The sequence below is a fragment of the Mesoplodon mirus genome (assembly GCF_964341445.2).
Source record: "Mesoplodon mirus genome assembly, chromosome: 18".
Lineage (NCBI taxonomy): Eukaryota > Metazoa > Chordata > Mammalia > Artiodactyla > Ziphiidae > Mesoplodon > Mesoplodon mirus.
This window is the reverse complement of record NC_138994.1, coordinates 54,979,599-55,005,644: the sequence shown is the minus strand read 5'-3', so window position 1 is coordinate 55,005,644 and position 26,046 is coordinate 54,979,599. Positions and strand designations below refer to the sequence as shown.

At 36.1% G+C, this 26,046-nt stretch overlaps 1 protein-coding gene across 7 annotated transcripts in view; it reads right to left on the bottom strand.

The window, feature by feature from the left end:
- Positions 1–26,046, bottom strand: part of NF1 (neurofibromin 1) — a 259,294-nt gene that overhangs the window by 105,886 nt on the left and 127,362 nt on the right. For all 7 annotated transcript variants that reach the window (XR_014291882.1, XM_082603385.1, XM_082603382.1 and 4 more), the window contains 11 exons: positions 25,661–25,744; positions 24,795–24,911; positions 23,442–23,623; positions 23,111–23,322; positions 19,816–19,977; positions 19,565–19,668; positions 13,169–13,304; positions 8,962–9,024; positions 4,175–4,333; positions 3,531–3,628; positions 1,676–1,822 (listed from right to left, as the gene is read on the bottom strand). Coding sequence is in view for 6 of the 7 variants with exons in the window: in XM_082603385.1 (XP_082459511.1) it covers positions 1,676–1,822; positions 3,531–3,628; positions 4,175–4,333; positions 8,962–9,024; positions 13,169–13,304; positions 19,565–19,668; positions 19,816–19,977; positions 23,111–23,322; positions 23,442–23,623; positions 24,795–24,911; positions 25,661–25,744 (1,464 nt within the window). In the remaining variant the exon portion in view is untranslated. The remainder of the gene's footprint in view (positions 1–1,675; positions 1,823–3,530; positions 3,629–4,174; positions 4,334–8,961; positions 9,025–13,168; positions 13,305–19,564; positions 19,669–19,815; positions 19,978–23,110; positions 23,323–23,441; positions 23,624–24,794; positions 24,912–25,660; positions 25,745–26,046) is intronic.

Here is a 26,046-nt window from a genome sequence, read left to right as displayed (position 1 = left end):
AGGAAGTGCAAAAATAAACTGTGATATAGTCATTCAATGAAATACTAAGTTAAATAAATGATAAATCTCAAATAGAATATTGTGTGACGAGACTATACTCAGTGTATCACTGCTGTAAAATTTTAAACCACACAAAACTATATTATATGTACCTATGTTATACCTGTAATTTCCTTTTTCTTGTCAGTTACACAAGAGAGAAGTAATACCTTTTCTTCCCCAAGAAATAAAATGTTATAAAGATCTGAAGTAATTACAGCAAAATAAATAATGTTAAAGCTAGGTGGTAGACATGGGTCTCTGTTACATTATGGTCTATACTTCTTTGTATGTTTGGAATGTGTCTTTTTTTAAAAAACCAAATTGAAGAAAAACTCTCTAGTATTAAACTACATGAATATGATTGTAAGTTATATAAGAGTTTGCACTTAAAAAATGCATTTAAAAGAACGTTTGCATTTAGAAGTTCCACAGTTTAAGAGCCACACAGATACAGAAAGCATCTTCCTCTTTCTATCTTAGGCACATATTAGTCATACCCATGTCTACTTCAATCCATTAACAACTCTTAAAGGATTAAAATGCTCTCTCTTTTAAACTCCTAAGTAGTTGCTAGCCTTAGCTTTATGGTCTTCTATTTTTCCCATGAATGAACAAACCATTTTTATTGCCATTTAAAAGTAATCTGGACTCATTTTACCTTTGTAAGAGAACTCATACATAGGAATTTGGGCCCTTTATAAACATACATAACTAGAAAGGACAGCAAATGATTCAGGCTACAAGAGACTTTAACTAAAAACAGCAAATGAAACAATTCCTAAATTAATAATCTTCAATTATTAAGTATTGTCTATATAAAGCTATTTGCATATACTTAGAGTATCACAAATGGGATTATAGGATTGCAATAGAATAGCAATGTTTTAATTATTAAATTCCTAAGAATTAAGCTGCTCTTCAGATTCAGATGCCAATACTCCCTTGAACTTCTAGTATATTTAAACTTCTCTATGTCTTGTTGTACATTACGTTTGCAAACCAGAAAAAAACCCAAAAGGCTAGTTTGTGAATTCTTAGCTTAATTTTTTTTTCTTTTTTTATTTGGCTGTGCTGCACGGCTTGTAGGATTCTTAGTTCCCCCACCAAGGATCAAACCCAGTGAAAGCACCGAGTCCCAACCACTGGACCACCAGAAGATTAATTCCCTCTTAGCTTAATATTTTTATAAAAGTCTGTAGCACTGATGTAGGTTGGTTGATCATTTAATATGACTTAACCTGTTGCCTATATACTTTCAAAAAGAGTCTACATTTCTCTTTCCAAATCATAATTCTTATCTAAGGAGATGCAAAGTAAAAAGCATTATTCATGACCAATAATTTTATTGGTATAAATTTAAACTGGGCCTTCCCTGGTGGTCCAGTGGGTAAGACTCCACATGCCCAGTGCAGGGGGCCCGGATTTGATCCCTGGTCAGAGAACTAGAGCCCACATGCATGCCTCAACTAAGAAGTCCGCATGCCACAAATAAAGATCCCGCATGCCTCAACAAAGATCCCACATGCTGCAACTAAGACCCAGCACAGCCAAAAATAAGTTATAAATAAATAAATACTAAAAAAAAAAATTTAAGCTGAGACTTTTCAATATCCCCATGACAGGGAAATTTTACCTGTTGCTGGAAAGATACTGGCCAATTTTCTCTTGATTGTTCCAGAGTAGACGATGTAAAGCAAGCACATTGCCATCACTGATGAAGGAAAGACTATGATTTACTGCATCACTTGTAGGACAATCAGATGCTATATCAAGGAAAAACCTTCAAAAATGCAAAGTTATTAGAATTTCAAAAACCAGATATACTCATATCTATGTTTGAATTAAATCTATGTGAAGTAACGTTGTGAAATTACTGCTATTACAAATATGGAGGTTTTATTCACACACATGACTATCATTAAACGAAACAAGAAGAGACAAGGAGAAAGTTGGTCTTCCATTTCTGATACCTGGCTACAGCTTCAGAGTAGGCTCTGGGTCAGACAACGAAATTTAAACAGATGAGACTCTGTAGAGAAGCCAGTACTTTACAGATAAGGAAACGGAGGCCCAGACAAGACAGAAGACCTCCCCAAAGCTATACGGCCTCTTAGGTCAAAGCCAGGATCAGAACCTTTGTTCTTTTAACTTTCTATGGGTAGTCAATCTGCCAGAATATAAATCCTATGCTGACATTCACTTTCTTTCCAATGTGATTTGCAGTCCAACAGTACACCTTTTAAACTCCAATTAGAGAGAAATTCGCAGGAACTATAATGAAAAATTGGAAGAGAGTGTTGTACAAGTATAGCTTAGACTGTGAGCCAAAACAATTAGATTCACACTATATGAAAAGGAGAATTCTTTTTTTTTTTTTTTTTTTTTGCGGTACGTGGGGCCTCTCACTGCTGTGGCCTCTCCCGTTGCAGAGCACAGGCTCCGGACGCGCAGGCTCAGCGGCCATGGCTCACGGGCCCAGCCGCTCCGCGGCATGTGGGATCTTCCCGGACTGGGGCACGAACCCGTGTCCCCTGCATCGGCAGGCGGACTCTCAACCACTGCGCCAGCAGGGAAGCCCCGAAAAGTAGAATTCTTGACATCAACTTACATTTACAAAGCACTTTCTCATAAGTTATGTCATTTGGTTCTCTAAAATCAACTCACAGGCAAACATAGTGTTATACCTACTCTACAGATAAACCAACAACTCAGAGAGATAAAGAGAAGCAGCTAGTTAGTTATGGGAACCTAGGAGAACTCAAGTTTTCTAAAATCATAAAACTTCAACAGTTATCCAGTTACTCATGAACAAAATCTTATGCATTTGCATCACGTGGTTTAAAGAGTAACTTTTTACTTTACATACATATCCAAATTAAAGTATCAAAAATATTCTAACATCAAAAAAACCTGTGACTATACACTATAATGCATTATCTGGACCAGTTTGGTTTTCATTTTTACTGAAAGAAATCTTTTTCCTTCTTCCTCTCCTCCATATTGTGTCAAACTCAAATCCTTTATTTTAGTATATATGTCAAAAATCCCTCCTGGTTTTTTTTTTTTTTTTGCGGTATGCGGGCCTCTCACTGTTGTGGCCTCCCCCGTTGCGGAGCACAGGCTCCGGATGCGCAGGCCCAGCGGCCATGGCTCACGGGCCCAGCCGCTCCGCGGCATATGGGATCCTCCCAGACCGGGGCACGAACCCGTATCCCCTGCATCGGCAGGCGGACTCTCAACCACTGCGCCACCAGGGAGGCCCCCTCCTGGTTTTTAAATATGGAAATTACTACCAGATTATAAAGAATATCATTTTATTTCATTACTGTCTTTTATAGTGAAATAAAATAAGATTATGTTCTTGACCAAGAGAGAAAAAAGAAAAAAAACCTACACAGGAGCTCCATGTAGATCAAGTACATAGACTTGAGTGAAACTGAAAATATTTGATCCAAACAGAGCAACTGGCTAAGTAGCAGGCTGCTCACCTTCGTGCTGCATCAAAGTTGCTTTTCACAAAATCATTAAAAGGCCGCATGTGCTCTTCTTTTGTGAAAAGGACATGATTGGCAATACTCTGAAGTACCTAAACAATAAAATAGGGTTATAAAGGATCTGATTATTTATTTATGAAAGCTACACATTCATATATTCTTTAAAAAATATTAATTTTCTCACTGATACAATTTCTACTGGTAGTTAAAATCAATTATTGCTCATTCAATAAATACTAGGTTTTGTTTCTATGCTTTCCCAAATATGAATATAATTATATAAACACGTATATATTTACATATATAAAACACAAATTAAAATTTTAATGTATTTTTTAATTTAAAAATCATATAGTATACATTTTGGTTTCCATTTCAGAATTTCCATAATGGTTACATAGAAAACCATCTTCAGGAGACATTTGCTAAAATATTTTCAAATGATAATAAGGTCCATCGGTATCAGTCTAATGAATTTCTTTGTAATATAAACAAATAAAAATAAAAATAAAACAAAAGCATATAAGTGAAAACCACAGGGCATTTCAAAAATTAAGAGAAAGTACAGTGAATACAAAAAACTGAAAATTTATGGAAGAGAAAGTTTGAATAGTTATATTATCAAAATGATTCTTCACCTTTGACATTAACTTCAAGCCTCTTTCGATTCTAGGTGGTGGCTTTTTATCTAAAATCCCTGCTTCATATGGTGAGACAATGGCAGGATTGATAAATCTGAGAAACATGGCACTTCCCACTGCACCGATGCTGTTCTGAGGGAAACGCTGGCTAACCACCTAAAAACAAGGAGTTGAGAATTCAGTATATGGTTTGAATTAAAACAAGGAAATGGGAAGAAAGGGCTCGAAAGTCAAACTTTGCACAAAAACGGTGAATAGACCAATCCTTGTGAACAACACATGCCTAATTTTTCCTACTCCCAAAACATGAGTAAACAAAAATTTATCCTCAATTCTTGCCCTCTATCATTTAAAAGCACAATAAAGGCATCTAAGGAAAAAAGAGAAGTCTCATAGATGAGTTGTGTAGAAGAGATCTGAAAAAAGATCTTAATTTTATCATCACTGTTTATACTGCAGGTTTGATGAGCAACAAAAGCAGAACAAATTTTCACACAAGGATTATCATATTTTACTAAGATTACAAGACATGAGAGTGTGGTCAACGCTTGTAAGGCAAAGCTACATAAGTTTTCAACAGCATACCCCTGAAACATCCAATACCTAATGGTAAATACTTACATTTTGCTGTATACCAGGTACAATTAAATTTCTTGAGCAAAATGCTTGCCATATACAAAACAAAACTTAGTTTTCTTTGATTCCTATCGAGAGAAAAAACTTACTTACAAGTAACATTATTGCCAGTTCTTTTTCTTCATCAGAATGCTTTATAAGGGCCTACTTATTACTTAAACCATGGAGGAATGGGAATTCTTGGGGACCTAAAAGAAAAAAGGATCCCACCAGCAAAAGAGAGAACCCCTATGTGTACCTCAATTTGTAATTCTGTCAAATAAAAAAAGTTAAAGATACAAGAAATCGTTGCCCACACTGAAAAACAAATGTGAGCCCAACATTTTAAATGGATTTATTTTCTCTTTTTCTCTTTATAAAACATTCCACTTTGAAGGTAAATTAGACTGGGAAAGTGTTATGAAGCTGGCTCGGCTCCCATCTTTTCCTTGCGTGTCCTGTTTTAAATTAACACATGAAAATTATAGTTTTCTGAAATTTACATTTGTTACAGATAACACACATATTTATTTTTAAAGAACACTCATATAACATTTAAATATCTACAACTATTCATGCTTAGCGTGGCTAACTGCTGCTTAAAGCAGTGTTGACTAACGGCAAGGCCGCAGTACTCCACTCAATATTCTGGGATTCCAAGGATAAACCTGCATTTCAAAGGCTATTGGGGGAAAATGAGAAAACAGGATTTATATGCAGAATCTCACATAGCTCTAGTTTTCTTCACAATGCCTCAAAAAAATAATACTTCTTGTCATGAATTCTCATAGCTGACTGACTCAAGATTAACTCTGGAGAGAATAAGAATCATTTCACTTCATTCTATTTCCTTCAGTGCTTCATGTGGTATACATTTTAAGTGTGTTCTGCCTAAAATCTCAAAATAATTTTCAACTATATATGATAGGAAGTTAGTAAAAGTAAGACTTTAGAGAATGACTTTTTAAGCTGAGAAAATCTTTGTGAGAGGTGAGAACAGGGGTGAGTTATAACTAATATATTCTCACCTTCATGTATACTACGTAGCTCAGGAAGCTTTCTTGGTGTTATAGTACTTGGAATGCTGCTGCATGAAGGACAACCTGACACCGCAGTAAGAGGCAACTGGTGAAGGTGGCGAAACACAGCAGTCTTAGAAGAATAGCTTTCAAACCTAAATATGGTTTTAGTTATTTTTAGCTGAAATACAGTTTTGGAAGCAGAATTAAGAAGAAAACACAAGTGCTTTTACTACTCTAGTACAGTGTTTAACCTTTCGGGGAGTAGGAACAGAAAAATGAACGTTTACTTTCGCACAGACAAAACTCTTCATAAATTTTAGAATGTTCACAGACCACCATTGCTACTGACTGTTTCTTTTAGAACTCACAAATTTTAATCTTAAAAGATAAGAAACACGTCAACAAACCTACAAATTTTTAAAGCCTTTAAGGAGTGAGTTAGCAAGAAGGAACGGGATTAAAAACTGCTTTATATTTATAATTGCAAATAGGTTGTTTTAAAAGAATCACATATATTCAGTTTAATCCATTAAAATCCTGAAATGGTTTTTAAAGAAGTAAACGTTAAGAGTTTGGTTTCCAAAGAACTGCTTAATTGTAAAATACTAACCTGCTGGGAAAGTGTCTCAAAAAAATCAATTACTTATATGCACACAGAGAACTCTTTTAAAATGCATTTTTAGAGTAGCTATTTCCTGGTTTTCTCCAGGACAGAAAAGCTTTTAAAGTGTGACGCACACTTATACCTGATTTAAACTCAGTATTACTCAGTCTCAGAATTTAATGAATATCTGAGTGAATTACTTCCCTAACGGAATATTGTAAAAATTATGAAAGGTACTACACCTTCACTTCCACATCTTCAAAAATAATTCATGTCAAAACTCAAAAGCATCCACACTACAAGAACACATATTGTTTCATGTATCATATAATTATGTATCTCACCAATGACAGTATATTTTTGGAACTAAAACCTGATAAAACAATCAATATCCATAAAAATGCTCAACAACAAATTTTATGAGTTAATTTATTAAAATACTTCTTTTCCTTTCACCACAAATTAACATCAGTATACTTTTACCTCATAATATACACATACTCAAGTTGTTTTTATTTTTAATCTGCAAAAAATCTAATTTGTATCCAAAAGACATTCTGCATAAAGGGTCAAAGTAGGGCCAGTCTGAATGCTGAAACCAATTATCAGTCAAATGTCCCCTTTACTTACCTCCCCGCCCACCCCCCCATAAAAGCTGAACTACAGGTTACAAATAAAGGCAGTCATACACTGTACATCATCAAGAGAATCACAACCCATCTATCCTTAATTACCTGAGTTAGGTTGACAACTTCTCAAAGGAAATCTAATTTACAGTATATGTTTGAGTATGATAAAGAGAATTATCTATAATATGATTACACAGCTATATACCAGAAGCCAGAACCTTCTCTCCATATTTTACACATTACAATCCATGGTACATACACCCCCAAAGAAAGTTAACTTGCTTTTTAGATCATTAGATTCTGTTAAGCCAACAACTCTATAAGCAACATTTTAAATTTATAATAACTATACTGTCTTCATACTTTGGAACGTGTTCTAAAATATCTCAAATTGCCAATTAGATTTCCTTTGTTTCCACAAGGACCTCATATCACTTGTGCTGAGAAATACATTCCAAAACTTAAGTGTTACCCAGAAACATTTATTTTTAAATCTGAAAATAACACTAGTAGAAAAAAACATTTCAAAGAACAATTTTAGACAAAATCTTAATAAATAAAGCAATGTTAGGAAGGCTAAAAAACATGCTCTAGAGAAAGGGAGAAAGCCTGAATTTTAATTTATGTGATATACTACATAATGGTATTAGTAAAACACCAAACAAGAGTGTTAGAAATAGTAAATTAATTTCAACAGTGATGGTGTATATTATGTTAAATCCACATACGCTGAGAATTAGAAGGCTGAAGCATTAGAAAGAAATGTTTTTCTTAAATAAGATGGCCATCCAATCCAATCCATTTGCTCACAGCTGACCAAATTTACTTAACATATCCAAAAAAGAATCTCCTGAATGGACATAAAAGCATGTCTCTAAATTTTAATTTAGTTCTGAATTTAAAATAGAAATTTATTATATGTAAAGCTCAGACGAGAAATGAAAGATGAAACCAGATGAATACTCTACACTAAATTTTACCTTTTAAAGTAAACTAACTACATGACTCCTAAAGGTTTTCTTTACATCTTTCTCTAAATTCATTTGGATTGTATGAACAAAGGTAGCACTGAGCCTGATAAAGATCGGTCATACTGACAGATAATGGCAAATTTAAAATGAATGCATGTTAATATTTTGGACGTCACTCACAGGAAGAAAATAATTATGACTACCATAATTTTCTTCCTTTTAAATTAGGGCAAGTTCATAGAAGCAGGTAAGTATATGCATATCATGTTTGCAAATAAGGTGTTTCTCTATAAATATGGACTCACTGTTTTCCTTTATTTCAAAAGTACTATAATTCTCAGTCCCAATAGTTTAATAATGATTTTCTCTAAGGTAAAAGTGGTTTTGTTTTACCATTAGAATTTTTATAATCTAAGCACAATTATCTAAATCCTGGCTGAGACTGTCTAGATAAAAATATAAGAAGTAAAAAATAAACTTTAGCTACTTTTAGGTAAGATTTATTAGAAAGTGACACTTTCCTTCCATGTACTTCTAACAATTAAGAAAAACTTTTATCTCTAGGAAAAGAAATCACTCACATTACCTGCAAACAAGAAGCAAGAATGAAGAGAGTCAGCATTTCCTAAGGCCTTGAAATTAAGTTTCTTTTGCATTCATTTATAATTAAAAAAATAAATAATAAAATTAGACCAGGGATATCCAATGCAACAAATGCCCCCAAAATGCCTTTGGAATAAATCAAACCAAAGGAACACAGAGAATGTTTCAATGTAACTTAATTCCAGGGTTAATTGAAATGAAAGCTACTTTGTGCCAGAATTAGTAGAATGATTTTACAGTGAAGGTCAAATAGGCTGAAGTGAAGATGTTCTTAACAAACAGCAAAAGATTTTTGTTTTGCTTTGAAAGAAACAGCTAAAAAAAAGTTCTCCAAACTTACTGATTTTTTGTTTTCCTTTTTTTCTTTTACTGTAGCTTTATTCAGTAGGGAGTGGCAAGTTGCCTACAGAACAGAGATGAGCACAAACAAGTCACAGCACCAACTACATACAGCAACAAAAACAATGTTGGCTTGTACATAAAATTACATGATCAAAATGTAACACAAATGGAATCAACAAAAAATTAGGAATCAACTTAATTTTGAGGGATGAATTTTATCTCTGGATTTTAATTTTTATTACATTTTTAAGCCAAAGCACTAAATAAATAGCAAGAAATGTTGAGACAATCATATCTACTATTTCTGGCTATAAATCACAGAAAAGCTCTCCTCAAGTGAATGTGAGGATATTTAATATTTACATTTCAGTTAAATCCTAGCTTTTGATAAATTTTATATAAAATGTTCATTACAAATAGATTATAATCTAAAAACACTTCTATGCGTCTACGTAATTTTTTCTTGATACATATATTTATATATACTTCTCTGTGTATCCTTCAATTGACTTAAAAAGTTCTTTTTTCAATAGCTGGCATTGAATTCCTATCCTACTGATTAAAAAAAATAAACATTAAATGGCTAAATATAATAGAAAAATACACTTTAGAGATTCTGAGCTAAAAGTCTCTCTCTCTCTCCTTAAGAAAGATTACTCTTACAATTTCACTTATTTTTGTTTGCAGGCTACTTCCTGAAAAAGTTCTAATCAGAGGAGGTTAAAAGCTCTGCAACATTTGGGAAAAGAATGTTATCAGCTCAACTAGAAATAAGCATTAATATTAAAGTGAAGAAACTGCAGAGAAAATTACAGAATAAAACTGTAAGCCTGCTTAAAATTTTTCACAGATTTGACCATTTATCAGAATGTCTCCAAAAACACACACACACACACACACACACACACAAACCCCCAAAACCCACAGAGACATATTGGCTTCATCTCTCAGAGCTCCTCCTAGGCCAAAGAGCTCTGTTAAAATTAAAAGACTCCTGATTGGACTAGACTAGGCACAATAATTATTTTTAAAATATCTTGAAAACAAATTAGAATTCTTTAATCCACCATACATGGCATTTTACTCTAGGAATTCTGTGCATTCAACACCATAACCCATAATAACTTGGCATTAGTTTGATATTTGTTCATCCATCCGTCCATCCATTCATCCAAGTAGTTACTGTGCACCTACTTGCTAGATACCATTCTAAGCACTGGAAGAAAGCAATAAAACAAGAAGACACAGGCTTTTTCTCAAGGAGCTTTGATTCAAACTTTAGACTATATACTAGTCTATATAAGAGCGCTAGTAACACAATTTATCCCCAAAATGCAGTTTTATACACTTTTTATTTTCAATTACGGTATATAACCATCAATTATAGCCTTAACATTTTTGTGTAAACTACTTCTGTTTGGAGAAGCACATTTGCTAGGAAAAGACGACATTTATTTAGAATCATATTTAGCTCTTTCTCAGAACTCTCTCACCACAACTTAGGAGAATATCCACTCTGGGAACTATTTTCTCATTATTCCAAAACTATCAGGAGGAAAAGTGGAAATAAATACATGAGAAAATGTCTCAGTTATAAATCTAACACATGTTCACAGTTGGCTATTCCTATATAATCTTAACCTAGTCCACTAAGTAAGGAGGCATATAAAATGAAAGACATGGTTAAACCATGATTTTAAAAAGGTTTAACAGTCAAAAATACTAACTTAAGTAAAAAGATCTAAAGCTCAGAGAAATTTATTAGCTAGCAATATACTCAGCTTTCCAATCTTCCCCAGTAGGTCCCAAAGCAGGAGACATATTTACTAGAGGGAAAAAAACAATCGACTACTATCCCTCCCAGCAGAACATAAAAGTACAAATGGACCATTATGTTACTGTCGAAGTCAAAAGGGCAAGGAAAAGCCAGAAGAGGGAAGATGAATAAAAATAAAAGAGCAAACTAAGGGAAAAACTACATTTGGAAGGAGACTCAATGAAAGAATATCTTGAGATCAAAGTTTATTTTTTTGTTTTTAATTAGTAAATGTAAAATTTCCTGTTATCAGTCACTTATTAAAAAACAAACTCTTATTTATAAATAATATAGCATATATTTCCTCTATAGTATTGTACATTCCAACAATAAGTTTATCCAATACGTCCCCCAAATGCACTAACATTTAAATAATATTATTAAAGGGAATAATTGTATGTGAAATTTTAATACAATTCAGGTCTGTTGTAATATGGGATATTGTATTATGGCATGTTTTAAAAAGCACAACACATAGTGGTTAATAAGCCACCAATTATCAACTAGCATTATTTTCTGCATTATTTTCACTACCTCCCTCCCTTCCTAACTATGAAAGCTGGCAAGAATCTTGTTTACTTGGGTAGGAGAAATGGGGTTATTTATTCTTTCATTAAATATTTTCTAAGTACTTACTAAATGCCAAGCACTTAGTTCCTTTTTCCTTATCAAATGGGACTCCAAGTTTGCTGATGATACAAAAACTGTTTTCTTTTAGGGAGACAACCACATGAAGAATTTCTACTAAAATCTACTAGACCATATATGCAACCAGGTAGTTAGTACCCGTTCACTTCTAACCAGCTAAAGTCAAAGCCACTGCCACTTGAGAAATTCATTTGCTCTCTGAAAACAGTTACTATTAGGCCAACCAAGAAGTTGGTCCAGACTATTTTTTTTTTTTTTTTTTTTTTTTTTTGCTGTACGCGGGCCTCTCACTGCTGTGGCCTCTCCCGTTGCAGAGCACAGGCTCCGGACACACAGGCTCCGCGGCCATGGCTCGCGGGCCCAGCCGCTCCGCGGCATGTGGGATCCTCCGGGATCGGGGCACGAACCCGTGTCCCCTGCATCGGCAGGCGGACTCTCAACCACTGCGCCACCAGGGAAGCCCCAGACTATTTTTAATATGTGCTCACCATTTCTTATCTGCCTAGTTTTATAAACAGAAGATGGACTGAATTGGATTTAAAGAGAAACCTGAATAATGCCCAAACTTATGCTATTACTTACTGTATTAGATTTCATGTTATAACTAAACCACCCTCTGGTCTCAGATTTAACTAGCTGAAAAAATTATGTGGGGCTCTCCTAAGCTTCCTTGAGCTATTTTGAAAAGGCAGGAAAAGTCATGATAAATTAAATTAAGAGAGTTTTAATGCTAAGTATGCTTCATCATCTACAAACATGATGAAACATTTTTTTATAGATACAGCAGATACATCTTTATAAATAGCAATGGGGGAAAAATTCACAAAGAGCAGCCTGAAACAGCTTTTTTAAATGACAATTTCACTGATCTTGCTAATGTCTCTAAGCAACCGAAGCCCTGTGCTAAAAAACAAATGGCTGGGGATAACTCTGCAAGGAAAAAGACACAAAAGGCACGGGTTTTGATAAATGCATAATTTTTTCCCCCTATACCTGCCCCTGTCCCAAACTCCAGACCCACTAATGTTTCTTCCAGAATCACAGTTTTAACAGGCTAACGTGGATTTGCACTAATCTCCCTTGGAGTGATTAAATCATTTCTGAAACTGCATATGCCGATCAAAAACACAGTGGAAGCCATAAAAGAACACAGATGCAATTTCCTTAGCAAGTAGGGGATGACTGTGGACATCTGAACTCAGAAGCATTACTTGCAGCTCTAGTGTTGGAAAGTCTAATAATTTGACGTGAATGATGATGCAATATATTTTATAAGTAGCATTCTACATAAAATAAACATCAGCCTGTCCTGGGAAAACCTGACACAAACACAATAGAGCTTAATGAAAAAATCAAAATTATGGATCAAGCATTTCACAACACAGAAAGCAAGGAGTAGACCAGCCTCATGTGTGAAAGACCCTATGAGTAATTCAGGTACAAGATAAAAACAACAACAAAAATTTCATAATATATCTCATTTCAATCACATCTATTATACCCAGTAGATTTGGTGCATTTTAAGCTTCTCAAACGCAAGGAAAATGTATTATTTTTAAAGTACCCCCTTAAACTACTTTATATTTTTAAAGCCAATTTAAACAATTCTTAATGTATTATTCATCCAAATTGATTCAGTATTATCAACCACCCACTATTAGCAGCTAAATCCCTCTATGGTAAAGCATTCTTTTAAATTTAGTTGTGGATTAATAATGGTAATCTCTAACCTTAAGCATACCTGGTACAAACAGTGGCACACACTTCGTAGCTGAGGGGGAAATTCGGAGGAGGAACTGATGATGGCATGGAAGAACTTTTCGGTCATCTGAAGGAGGTTCCGCTGGTTTTCCTCAAGGCTCTCTGACTGTTCTAACCTATCGAGAGGAAAAAGAAAAAAAGCAAAACCAATTAAAAACAAACAAACAAACAGACATACCCCTTAAAAGAGACTCCTTAAGAGACATTCAGCCAAATGCAACATTTGGACTTTGCTGGGAAACTGATTTAAACAAACCAATTATAAAAAAGGCAATTTTGAGAATTGTGTATAAAAATTCTTCTCCCTCTATATTTTCACAAATTTAGTATATGATTTTTATTTTTTTGTCCATCTAGTAGGTAGGAGAGTGCATCTCACAGATTTAACTTTTATTTCCATGACTTCAGTAAAGTTAGACATGCTTTCAATATTTTGTGGCCATTCAGGCCCTAATTTCAACGGCCCTTCGTATCCAGTTTAATATCTCTAACTGCTAGGGGTCCCTCTTGCCAGTACCTAAAACTCAGTTTGTTCAAAATCAGCTGATTTTTTTTCCTCCTACTTGTATGTCTCATCCTGTGTTCCCCATGTTGTCAATGGCACCATCACTGTTTCAATCACGTCATTCAGGTGACCTCTGAAGTCGCCTTTGTCCTCAGTACTCCATTATTCCCCACATTTAATTACTGTTGCTAATTCTTCTGTATGATTCTTTTTTTTTTAAAGGTATTTATTTATTTATTTGGCCATGCTGCACAGCATGCAGGATCTTAGTTCCCTGACCAGGGATTGAACCCGTGCCCCCTGAAGTAGAAGCACGGAGTCTTAACCACTGGACTGCCAGGGAAGCACCTCTTCTGTATGATTCTAAAGTCTTGGTGCTGTGATTAAAGGCAGATATTCAGGGGCTTCCCTGGTGGCGCAGTGGTTGAGAGTCTGCCTGCCGAGGCAGGGGACACGGGTTCGTGCCCCGGTCTGGGAGGATCCCACATGCCGCGGAGCGGCTGGGCCCGTGAGCCATGGCCGCTGAGCCTGCGCGTCCGGAGCCTGTGCTCCGCAACGGGAGAGGCCACAACAGCGAGAGGCCCGCGTACAGCAAAAAAAAAAAAAAAAAAAAAAAAAAGGCAGATATTCAGAAGGCAGACTCACTAGGTTAAAATTTCAGCTTTACCATTTATTGACCATTATGACCTTGGTCAAGATACTTAACTTCTCTGAGCCTCATTTTTTCCATCAATAAGACAGGAATAATTACAATGCCTACTTTATGGGGTTTAAATTTTACCCAGTGGCTCTCAAATCCACAAACCTTTACTTGAGCTGCCCAACCGAACTCTCAAAACACATTCCCTATGAAAGTCACTACTTAGCTACTTGTTATATGTCGTATCTCCCCTACTAAACTGTAAGATCCTTGAAGGATGTATTCATCTTTGACCCCTTAAAAACTATCATAGTACCTTACCAAAACAATTATTGAATAAATACTTGTTTTCAGGGCTTCCCTGGTGGCGCAGGGGTTGAGAGTCCGCCTGCCGATGCAGGGTATGTGGGTCCGTGCCCCGGTCCGGGAAGATCCCACATGCCATGGAGCGGCTGGGCCCGTGAGCCATGGCCACTGAGCCTGCCCGTCCGGAGCCTGTGCTCCGCCAATGGGAGAGGCCACAACAGTGAGAGGCCCGTGTACCGAAAAAAACAAAACAAAACAAAACAAACAAAAAAAACTTGTTTTCAATCTCTTAACTAGTAATTTTCTTTCTATACTAATTTACATATTACATAAAAGTTTGGGACACTCCAGATTCCTTGCAGCTCACCATGTGGTGCAGCATATGGATACAGTAAGAGTTTGGAAATTAATGTAGACGACAGGCAGGAAAGATTTCATGGACTAGGTGAGTTCTAAAGGAGGGAAAGAATCTGCACAGGCAAAAAGAAGTAAGGGCATTTCAGAAAGGCGGCAGGACAAGCACACAATTCAATCTGATAAACGTTTATCATGTGTCTACTATTTGCCATCTTAATGCCAGGTGCTGAGGATTCAACAATAATTGGCCTTTGAACTTCTCAAAGAGGGGAGACAAGTACACACTAAGTAATGAGTACAATCATCCAAGGATATAAAAGACAAAATAGCAAACCAGAGATAGACACGATTAATTCACATGGCAACTGGTTGCCGGGAAGTCAGAGGCAGAAAATGAACTTGGGATATATGGGGAACTAAAAAGAGACTGGTCTAAATATGGGGCTTTATGCAGGGAGATCACTTAAGAAGCTACAATAGTAACTCAAATCTGAGATATGGAGGGCACAGAAGCTTTGCGTATGGAAGAAAAGATTAACAATATATTTAACAGGGCCAGAAGAGATTCCTAGAAACCTTGACAGTTCTTGTCTACTTTGTGGGAACTTTTTCTTAATGAGTCAACAGCAGCAGGTGTGCTGCTGGTCTGTTTCAGATGTCCCTCTAATACATCTATCCCTCCTGCCTCCCACATGCCAATGATAACTTATTGGCTATTCCATTAATTCTGATCTATAATGAAGCTTTGTGTTCAATTATTTAAGTGTTTGTGTGTATAAAAATTTTTCCCTCTGATTTTCAATCAGCTTTTGTTTTTGTTTTTTTATCCTATTGTTTTCCTGTTTTTAATTTCATTGATTTCTAATTTTTATTTCTTTCCTTCTGCTTGCTTTAGGTTTATACTGAACTTTCTCTAATTTTCTAAGGTGAAAGTTTAGGCCATTCATTTTAGATCTTTCTTCTTTTCTAATATATGCATTTAATGCTGTAAATACTACATTTCACTACATTCCACACATTCTGATAAGATGTACTTTCATTTTCATTTAGTTTTTCTTTTTCTTTGCATTTCAGTTTTGGAAATCTCTATTGACATATCTTCAAGTTCACTAATTCTTTTCTCATTTGTGTCCAGTCTACTGATAAGCCCATCCAAAGGCATTTTTCCTTTCTGTTACAATGTTTTTGATTTCTAGCATTTCCTTTTGATTCTTTCTTAGAGTTTCCATCTCTGTTTAAGTCACACACTGGTTGTCACATGTTGTCCACTTTTTTCCATAGAGCCCTTAACATATTAATTGTAGTTATTTTAATCCTTGTCTGATAATTCCAAAATCTGTCACACCTGAGTCTAGTTCAGATGCTTGCTTTGTCTCTTGAGACTGTGATTTTTATTGCTTTTTAGCATGCTTTGTAATTCTTTTGTTGAAAGACCCAAGACATAATGGGTAGCAGGAACAGAAACAAAGACGTCTTTAATGTAAGGTTTAATGTTAATCTGGCTAGGACTTAGGTTGTGTTTAATGTTTGCTGTAGCTATAGGTGTCAATTTCTTCCAGTGTCCTTGTTTTTGTCTACCTAGTTGTCTGGGATTCCCTAGTTTTCCCTAGGCATTTCTTCTTAGAGTCTCTGTGTTGAAGCTCTCTGTTGTAACCCACTTTTAATACACTGGAGTCCTGTTGATGTAGTAGTGAGGTACTGGGGAGGGGAAGCAGTCTATAATCTTATGCTTATATCTCCATTGTTTTACTGGGCCAGAGTGGCTGGGCTATGACCTTCAGAAGAATTTCTTAGCCTTTTTTCTCCCCTTATGTGAGTCAGGAAGGCTAGAGGAGGCTGAAGTTGGGTAACTGCCCATCCTCCAGGTCAGATAAGGCTCTGGTAGTTATCCTTAAAGGCAGGCCTTCGTAAGGAAGAACAGAATACTATGGGCATATTACAAAATGGTTACTTTCCCCCTTCCCCTGCCCAGAGCACAAGGGGACTTTTCTTCCATCTTCACCATGAGAACCTGGTAGGGTTTCTAGAGGTCAAACTCACAGAAGTGTGGGGGTCCCCCTGACACAGGGCCCCCAGGAGCTTTCATTCTCAAACTAATCCACACTCAACCTCCAGCAAGTTGTCAATTACAGCCTAAGTGTTCCTACCAGTTACTGACTCCAGCAGCTGTTTCTCCCTGTAAGCTGGGATTCTCTGAATTTGGCTGTCATGCCAGTCTTTTCCCTTTTTTTTTTTGGGGGGGGGGTGCCCTTCAATTCTCTGATGAATTTAAGAAGAGTTGCTGATTTTCTGTTTTCAGCTTTTTCTTGTTATGAACATAGCATTGTCAACTTCCAAGCCCTCTACATGTCAGAAAAGATGTCAACTTGATTTTAAGTAACCTGAATATAGGAAGTTTGTCATCTAGTTCCCTTCTCTGTACCAAAGTACTTAGTACAGTAGATTTCTTTCAGGCAGTAGTTCACTCTCTAAGCAATTTTTACCCTTTAGAAAGTGAAATTGCTAAATGGTAACAAAATACAAGATAACATTAAAAGAATGTCGCTTTTAAGTTTTAAACTACAACTTTTTAACCATTTTAACAATAACTGGTTAATTTAGGTGCCAGAGTTCTGATTAGATATTACTGTTGATACTTCAGCAAAGGCAGAGCCAAAAATATCAGAAGTTGCCAAATAAAATTATTTAGGAAGAGAAACCATCAAGAAACTCTGAACTTGAAAATAAAAAATAAAATAATGTTAAGGTACTAACTGAAAGACAAGAGATGTGGCATAGAAAAAGCAAGCATAAGTGTTTAAAATTTCATTCAACAAATATTTATGAAATGCCAACTATAAGCCAGATACCACGGGGACAGGTAGAAAGCTTCATGGAGATGGTGGTTTTTAAACTGCACCTTACGTTACCCCTTGGCCTCTTTCCCTTCTCCTAAGTCAATCCTCATTATAGGAGGAAGAGCGAGATAGATTAAAAAAAAAACAGAGTCAAGCACGCTGAGTTCAGTGCCATCCTCTCCATTCTAGATATGTCTGCCTGCAGAAAAGATATAATCTGGTCTTCTCTCCACTTGTGATAAAAAGCTTGCCAGCCCCTGTGATGGAAGCCTGTAGTTTACCCAGCTGTGCAAGGGATGGGGAAGATGATTCTAATTCAAGGTGATGTATTAGCAAGCTTATGTTATATGCCCACAGGATCTAAAGCCCCACTCTTTAATCATTTTTATCAGAAATAAAGGAGACAGCTGATTCCTAGGTGCTTCACTCCCATCCCTCCCCTCCCTCTACCCTTTTGGTTTTGAATTTGGTGGGGGGAAAATGGGTATTACTTATTAGGCAACTCTAATCCCAATGAACCGCATGTTGTCAAGCCACTTTAAAAATGTACAACATGTGCATATTTCACTGCAGTTAAAGTACAGAGATGACATGAAAGAATGACAAGTAGTGATGTGGATTATAGTCAGATGAGTTTTTTTCTTGCAGTCAATGGGGAACAACTGATGGTTTCTAAGAAAAAAAGTGACAAAAAATTTTAGGTTTCAGAATAATTCCTGCAGTAAATGATCTGCAAATAAAAAGATAATGCTAGGACAATAATTAGAAAGTTACTACAAAAGTCAATGGGATTGGGACTTCCCAGGTGGCACGGTGATTAAGAATCCGCCTGCCAATGCAGGGGACACGGGTTCAAGCCCTGGTCCGGAAGATGCCACATGCCGCACAGCAACTAAGCCCACGTGCCGCAACCACTGAAGCTTGCACGCCTAGAGCCCGCGCGCCGCAACGAAGAGTAGCCCCTGCTCGCCACAGCTAGAGAAAGCCCGCATGGAGCAAAAAAGACCCAATGCAGCCAAATATTAATTAATTAAAAAGTCAGTGGGATCGATATGGCATTGGCTAAGTAAATTATGATATTGCCAAACCACAAACTATTATGCAGCAGTTAAAAAGAATCAGATTCATTATCTTTCTATACTGACAAAGAATGACCTAAGACACAGGGTTATGTTAAAAAAAAAAAGTTGCAAAACCATGTATATATTGATAATATCTTACCACTAACATTAGGTGCTCACATTATAATATAGTTTCTACCACTAGAGATATGTATATGCAAATGGACTGAAAAAAGGACAGAAGAACGGCCTAACTAGTAACAGTGCTATGTCTCTAGAGGTGACAGTCAAAGACACCTTTAACGTTATTTGTAATTTTCTTTAAGAAAAATGTATTTGAGGGACTTCCCCGGTTGTGCAGTGGTTGGGACTCCGTGCTCCCAGTGCCGGGGGCCCGGGTTTGATCCCTGGTCATGGAACTAGATCCCACATGCATGCCGCAACTAAGGAGCCTGCGAGCCGCAACTAGGGAGCCTGCCTGCTGTAACTAAGACCCAGCGCAACCAAATAAATAAATATTAAAAAAAAAAAGAAAAGAAAAATGTATTTGTGTGTAACTTTTATAATTAAAGACTAATCTTAAGAATCAAGGGAAGAAATTATGAGGGCCTTGCCTCATGTAGTGGAAATGAAAAAATGGAGAGCTGTTGCAGATGAGAGGATGACACACCTGGTAGGATCTACTTCAAAGCTAACATGCTGCCAATCAGAGGATGTGATCACAATCCGTAATAAAGGATCCAGGAGTTTCTGTAGGTAGGTAGCACCATATACCTAAAGAAATACACAAGTAGGAATTTATTATGCCTGCTCCAAATATCTTGCATTAAAGAAGACATTCTGCTCTGTACATAATCACTGTTTGGCATACCTCCACACCAAAAAAAAAAAAAAAAAAAAAAAAGATAAATGGATACAAACCTTGAAACAGAAGGTCATTATTTTACTGGCTAAGCTGTTGCCTCGGAAAAGAGTCTGCATGGAGTCTGCCAATTCTACTTCCTTAGAAAACATGTTCCAGAGCAGTTGGTAGAGTAAATGCCGAGAGTCAAACAGAGTCACTAGAACTCGAGCTAGTTCATCCTGAGAACAAAATAAAATTGTGTCAGTGTGAACAGTTCCATTTTTCCTTAAGCAGGAAACTGAAAGGCAAATCGAAAGCTGACAACCACCTGCTGAACCGAGGTATATGGTGACTGATTAAGTTTTCCCCTGGGGTTTTTATCTGTGTCTATCTGTCTATAACAGATGACTATTTCTATACACCTACCGTAGCTGCTAACTCTAAGGATTAAATGATAAAAGGTAAGAGAGGCCAAGGCTTTACCAGAAGACAAAAAAAAAATCCAGGATTCAGTTCAAATTCTATGACAAAATGAAAGAAAACAGAAATAGAAGATGATGGCAAAGAATTTGATGTGCACAGATCATTTTCTTAGAAAATCAATGAGGGCAAATAAACCTCCAGTGACCACAGGGCTCTACTCTCTTCTCACATGGTCAGGGAGACTCAGTGAACGCTGAACATGGCTAGGCAGGAAACAACAAAAATGGCAAAACTACAGGATTTGCAGCAAGTCAGGAAAAAGACCTAGGTTGTGCATTCAGAACCAAAAGATTAGTCAGATTTACATACAAAGCGGGGATGGTGGCTAATTCCCATCTAGTTCTTAAATGATAAGCCTCGTAATTCCCCACAGTAAAGTATCTTTTGGTACACTCAAGAAAAATGAACGTGATAGTAAATCACTGTTTAACCATACATGTTGGGAAGAGATTTAGAGAGAACAGGGGTAGCCATAATAAGATGGCCCAAACTTCAATCAGTGACAACAAAGCCAGGATCACGGCATATAGCTCCTCTAATTCTTGTCTGGTTCCAGGATTATTATAATCTGTTATTCCAGTAAAGGAAAAAATTTAACAATCCTAACCACAGATAACTGAAGCCAAATAAGACCCAATACTCTGCTATACGTCCTACAGTTACATAATACGTAATTGACTAGATATAAAAATTCTATCCTCCATTTTAAAGCCAAGTGTAATTACAAGAGACAATTCAGTTACAAAATAAAACTATTTTTAGACTGCTGTGCTAGTTTTTTCCACTCTAATCCCTCCCCTGCAAAATTCTGAAAACTTTAAGCACCAGAATTTATTTATTTATTTATAGTATTTTAATTTATTTAAGAATAACATAATAAAAATAACATCATAAATCCATAATATGTTAGCATAAACAACATTTTTTGGAAAAATAATTATATTTTCCAAAACAACAACAACAAAAATCTGTGAAGAGTAGTGTTGTTTTGTATTTTTGCATTTTTAAAAAGCATCTGGCTTTATAAATGATAGCTGAATTTTCATATAAGCACCAGAATTTAAATTTACAAAATAGAACTAAAATTTTTAAAGTTATCTTGTATTTTGTTTAGATACAGTTCGAATAGATCTGGCCTAATATAAAAGTCCTTCTCTAAAAAAAAGTCATTTAGTATAAAACACATAAGAAATGATTTACTGAAAGAAAACAAAATGTTTAAAGCCTCTTGGACTTAACTAATTCTATTTTATTGAAAAAATTACTGATAATTTTTAGCACGAATTATAGGTAGGTGCTAAAAGGTAATTCAGAATTCCATTTTCAAAATATATGAAGATTTGTGAACTAATGTTAGGCTTCAAGAGGATTTCAACAATTTCCTTTTTCTAACTCCCTAGCTACAAGCAGGATTCCATCTTCATTCATTAAACAATTACTTACTGAGTCATTGTTATATGCCAGATTGTACTTCAAGACCTGGAACTACAGCAGTAAACAACATAGACACAGTCTGCTCTCATGTAGCTCACATTGTGGTGGAAGAGACCAAGCAATCAAATAAACAAGATAATTTCACATAGTAAATAACTGCTGCACAGAAAATATAACAAGGAATGGAATAAAATGACAGTGGGTGTGGTTTTGATTGGATGGCCAGAAAAGACCTCACTAGGAAAGTGATATCTGACTTGAAACTTGAATAACAAGAGACCAGGGAGTAAGTATTCTAGGCAGCAGCAGCAGCAGCAGCAAGGGTGCTCAGGGGTAGAAATAAGCCTAACATGTTTGATGGCCAGTGTGGTTTCAGTCTGGTGAACAAGAAGGAAAATGGCATGAGATGATGTCAGAGATGAGGCAGGGCCCAGGCTGGGCAGAGCCTTGTAGACCAGGGTAAAGAGTTTGAGTTTCACTGTAAGTATGAAGAATAAGATCCTGCAGCTTTTAAGCAGAAACACATCTACAGGCAACAACAGATTAGATATAATTAGATACAATTATAGATATAATTATAAATTAGATACAATTTACTAAAATGAAATGAAATCATTTTCGGTACAGTATAAACTAAACAGCTTTTTACCATGGAAAGGGACAAGCTTTCTCAAATGTTTAGCATATGTTACCAAAAACGATATGGTTCTAGGAAATTTTTTATTAAGAGATGCCAAATAGCCATATTATGTCTTCTGTATTTAAAACAAGCAATGTCACAATTTCAAATGCAAATTAGAGTGGTTAAATTTTTTAAAAATTGTATAACGCATTACAGAAAAAAAGAGTTGTGAACTAGAGGTATATCAATAGTAAACAGGCATAAGCCTTGAATTTTAGTTCTAGCATTACTAACAACTAAATATGAGATTTAACCCTAATTATCTCATTTATTATATGAAGACACCAGACCAGATCAGGGGTTTTAATTTTCTTTTGATGAGTGTTCAAATAGAATTTTTCAGTGGGTCAGGTAAGGAGTTTGAGTTTTACTTTAAATATGTGAAATAAGATCCTCATATTTAAGAAATCTAGCAAGGGCTAGAAGAGCCAACCACTTTCCACAGCTGAAAATCACTCAAATAATATCTGAAGTTTCTTCCAGCTCTAAAAGTTTTAGCAATTGATTCAATTCATTGATACACACTACTATATAGAAAATAAACAAGGACCTACTGTATAGCACAGGGAACTATATCCAGTACCTTGTAATAACCTATAATGGAAAAGAATCTGAAAAAGAATATGTATATATGACTCAATCACTTTGCTGTACACCTGAAACACTGTAAATCAACTATACTTCAATTTTTAAAAAATTCATTGAATGAATGAATTTTGAAGCATCTGCTATGTGCCAGGCACTGTTCTTCTGCTCTTACTCAATGCACTTACCCACTGAGAACAAGGGACCACATTGGCCAGAGCCATAGCTATTGGGAGCTCTCCTTGATCACCCATCATTGTGACCAACTCCACCAGTCTCTCAAAACGATCTGCCAACACCGTTTCTGCAAGTGTGTCAAATTCTGTGCCTTGTTGAAGGATTTTTGTCAGAACTTCCATAAATGTAGCTCTCGTCTGGAGATCTTTGTGATAACCTAAACCTGATATGGACAGACAGATGCAAATTTACTAACATGGTCTTTCTGAAGTAATTCCACTTGTCTTACATGCCAGTTCTCTAGGTTTTAAATTTCTAAATGAAGCTTTCATTTTATCTCACCTATGGAGTGCATGAGGCCACTGTCCACATTAGCATTGAGTAAGTTTGACATTGCCAGGACTGTACAGTGCCTCAGTGATGCCAGCCTCCGAGACATGCCACGTTTCCTGCCACCTGTTTGTGCATTTTCATCTTCAACTTCACTACAGTCGTTCAAAAGGTTCATGAACAACGTGAAATACCTGTGAAATAAAAAGACTGACCCTTACCCAGGGAAGGCCACATCAACCAGACAGCGAATCAGACATTCTGAAACTATCACATGTGCATCACATGAGCGGCTCTGGGTATCTGCTTCTCTCCAGTCTTGGGGTAATCAGCCAGCATGGCTCATTATGAAGTGTTTTGTGTTGAATATGATTTTATCCTGACAAAGCTCAGTATTTCATAATATAAACACCAAATACATGCAGTGTTTCCTGGTAAATGCATCACTTTTAATGTTTAGAATATAAAAATTAGTGGTCCAAACAGTTTAGACAATGACATTTTAAATGACTGAAGGAGGTGATCTGGGTTTTACTGCCAATAAAATTCACCAATCAGACTTCCCTGGTGGCGCTGTGGTTAAGAATCTGCCTGCCAATGCAAGGGACACAGGTTCGAGCCCTGGTCCGGGAAGATCCCACATACCGCAGAGCAACTAAGCCTGTGCGCCACAACTACTGAGCCTGCACTCTAGAGCCTGCGTGCCACAACTACTGAAGCCCGCACGCCTAGAGCCCGTGCTCCGCAAAGAGAAGCCACCGCAACGAGAAGCCCGCACACTGCAACGAAGAGTAGCCCTCGCTCGCCGCAACTAGAAAAAGCCCATGCTCAGCAACGAAGACCCAATGCAGCCAAAAATAAATAAATAAATTAAAAAAAATTCACCAATCAAATTATTTTCTTTAAAAACCACAAAACACTGGATTACTGGACTGAATGTCAATATTATGACATAGTATGAGTGTGTTTCATGTTTGGTAATTGCAATCATTGTTGCTTTTGTGTGGTCATCCATTTACAATGCTCGGTGTCAGTTTATTTATCTCTTGTAAAAATAAAATACAGTGTGCGTGTGTGAAAAAAAAAATACAGGGTGTTCAGTAGAAAAGAAAAAAAACAAACAAACACAAAACACATGTGCATCACATGAGCGGCTCTGGTATAGGGCTTCCTATACAAGCCCTAACATGGATAATACTGCTTCAAGCACATGTTATATTTTGTGAGACAGCGGCTGATGGCCATAATAACAAAGCATTTGAGGTCCATTTTCTAAATATAATCATTTGCTACTTTGGTTACACTTTGTTTTGTTGTGTGTGGGGCTTTGTTTTTTGCTTTGTATTTTTGGTGACTGAAATTTACTTAAGAAATAACTGTGATTTGGCTTCCATCAATTCCACACCATCTCCTTCCTCAGGCTGCAGCGGAAGACCAGCCAGGAGTGAAACTACTGCTTCCATGCTTGCCTGGTCCAAATCTCTGAAGAAAAAAAAGTTTAAAGACCACAAATCTTTCAGGTTCTTTCACTTCACCTTCCCCTCAAATAAACTTCTTCTTAACAGACACAAACTTTAATAACTACCTATTTCATTAAACAAATTACTATGAAAACCTAAATAATTTGAGTTAATATGCAGAGCCCAGAATGCCAAGACATTTCAAGTTGGGGAGAGGGTGATAATAACTTTCTACAAAGTAATCTTGGCAAAATGACTACCTTAAATTAAAAGCACATACTATGGAAACAAGGCTGGCCAAAGAAATATATGTGAATGGTTTTTGTGTAATACATAATGTTTAAATATTTCTGATACATTGCAGTAAGTGTTTATCATTAGAGCAAACTTAAGCAATTACATTTTAGAAAGACTCAAAATGGCTAAGTTCCTCAAATAATATCTTTATCCAATCAAAAATTAAAAACCATCTAAGGCTTTATACACCTTATTTTCCAACTGTAGACTATCCTCCCTAAACAGACAACACAAGCTTTCCAAACATAACACTCTCTCACATTTTTTTTTACTGAAAGTCTTTTAGCTAAAAAGAAAAAGAAATAATAAAGATTATATCTTATATAATTCAAATGCAAAAGCTTGATATCCCAAAAAACAATTTTAATACACATAAAATATATGTATACAAACTATAATGAAGTAGTAGTGACACCTAGAGTAAACCTGCTGATGCTTAGTTAAAGGTCTTTTTTTTTTTTTTTTTTTTTTTACCTTGTAAGACATTTTACATCATCATCTGCTGCTTGGTTTGATGTTCCCATAACCCAATCTGTCAGGTATTCTACCATCTTATTCCTATAGAATGGCAGAGAAAAAGAAAAGAGGACTTTTTTAAAGTCACACATACACTTTTAGTCATATAAGAATTTTTAATAGTTCAAGTAATTTCCCAAATCACCCAAGCAACATGACAATTTCATAAAAGAGATACTGCTATTACAAATCTAACAGTGAGAAGGGCACAAACCTGAGTAACCTGGGTACTGATCCACCACATCAGCCCTTAGCTATGGTATCCATTTGGATACAGAATCAAATTCTTGTCTCAAGTGTAGTAAAATTTTAGAAAAAGGGAGCACTGTCATGGGCATAAAGGT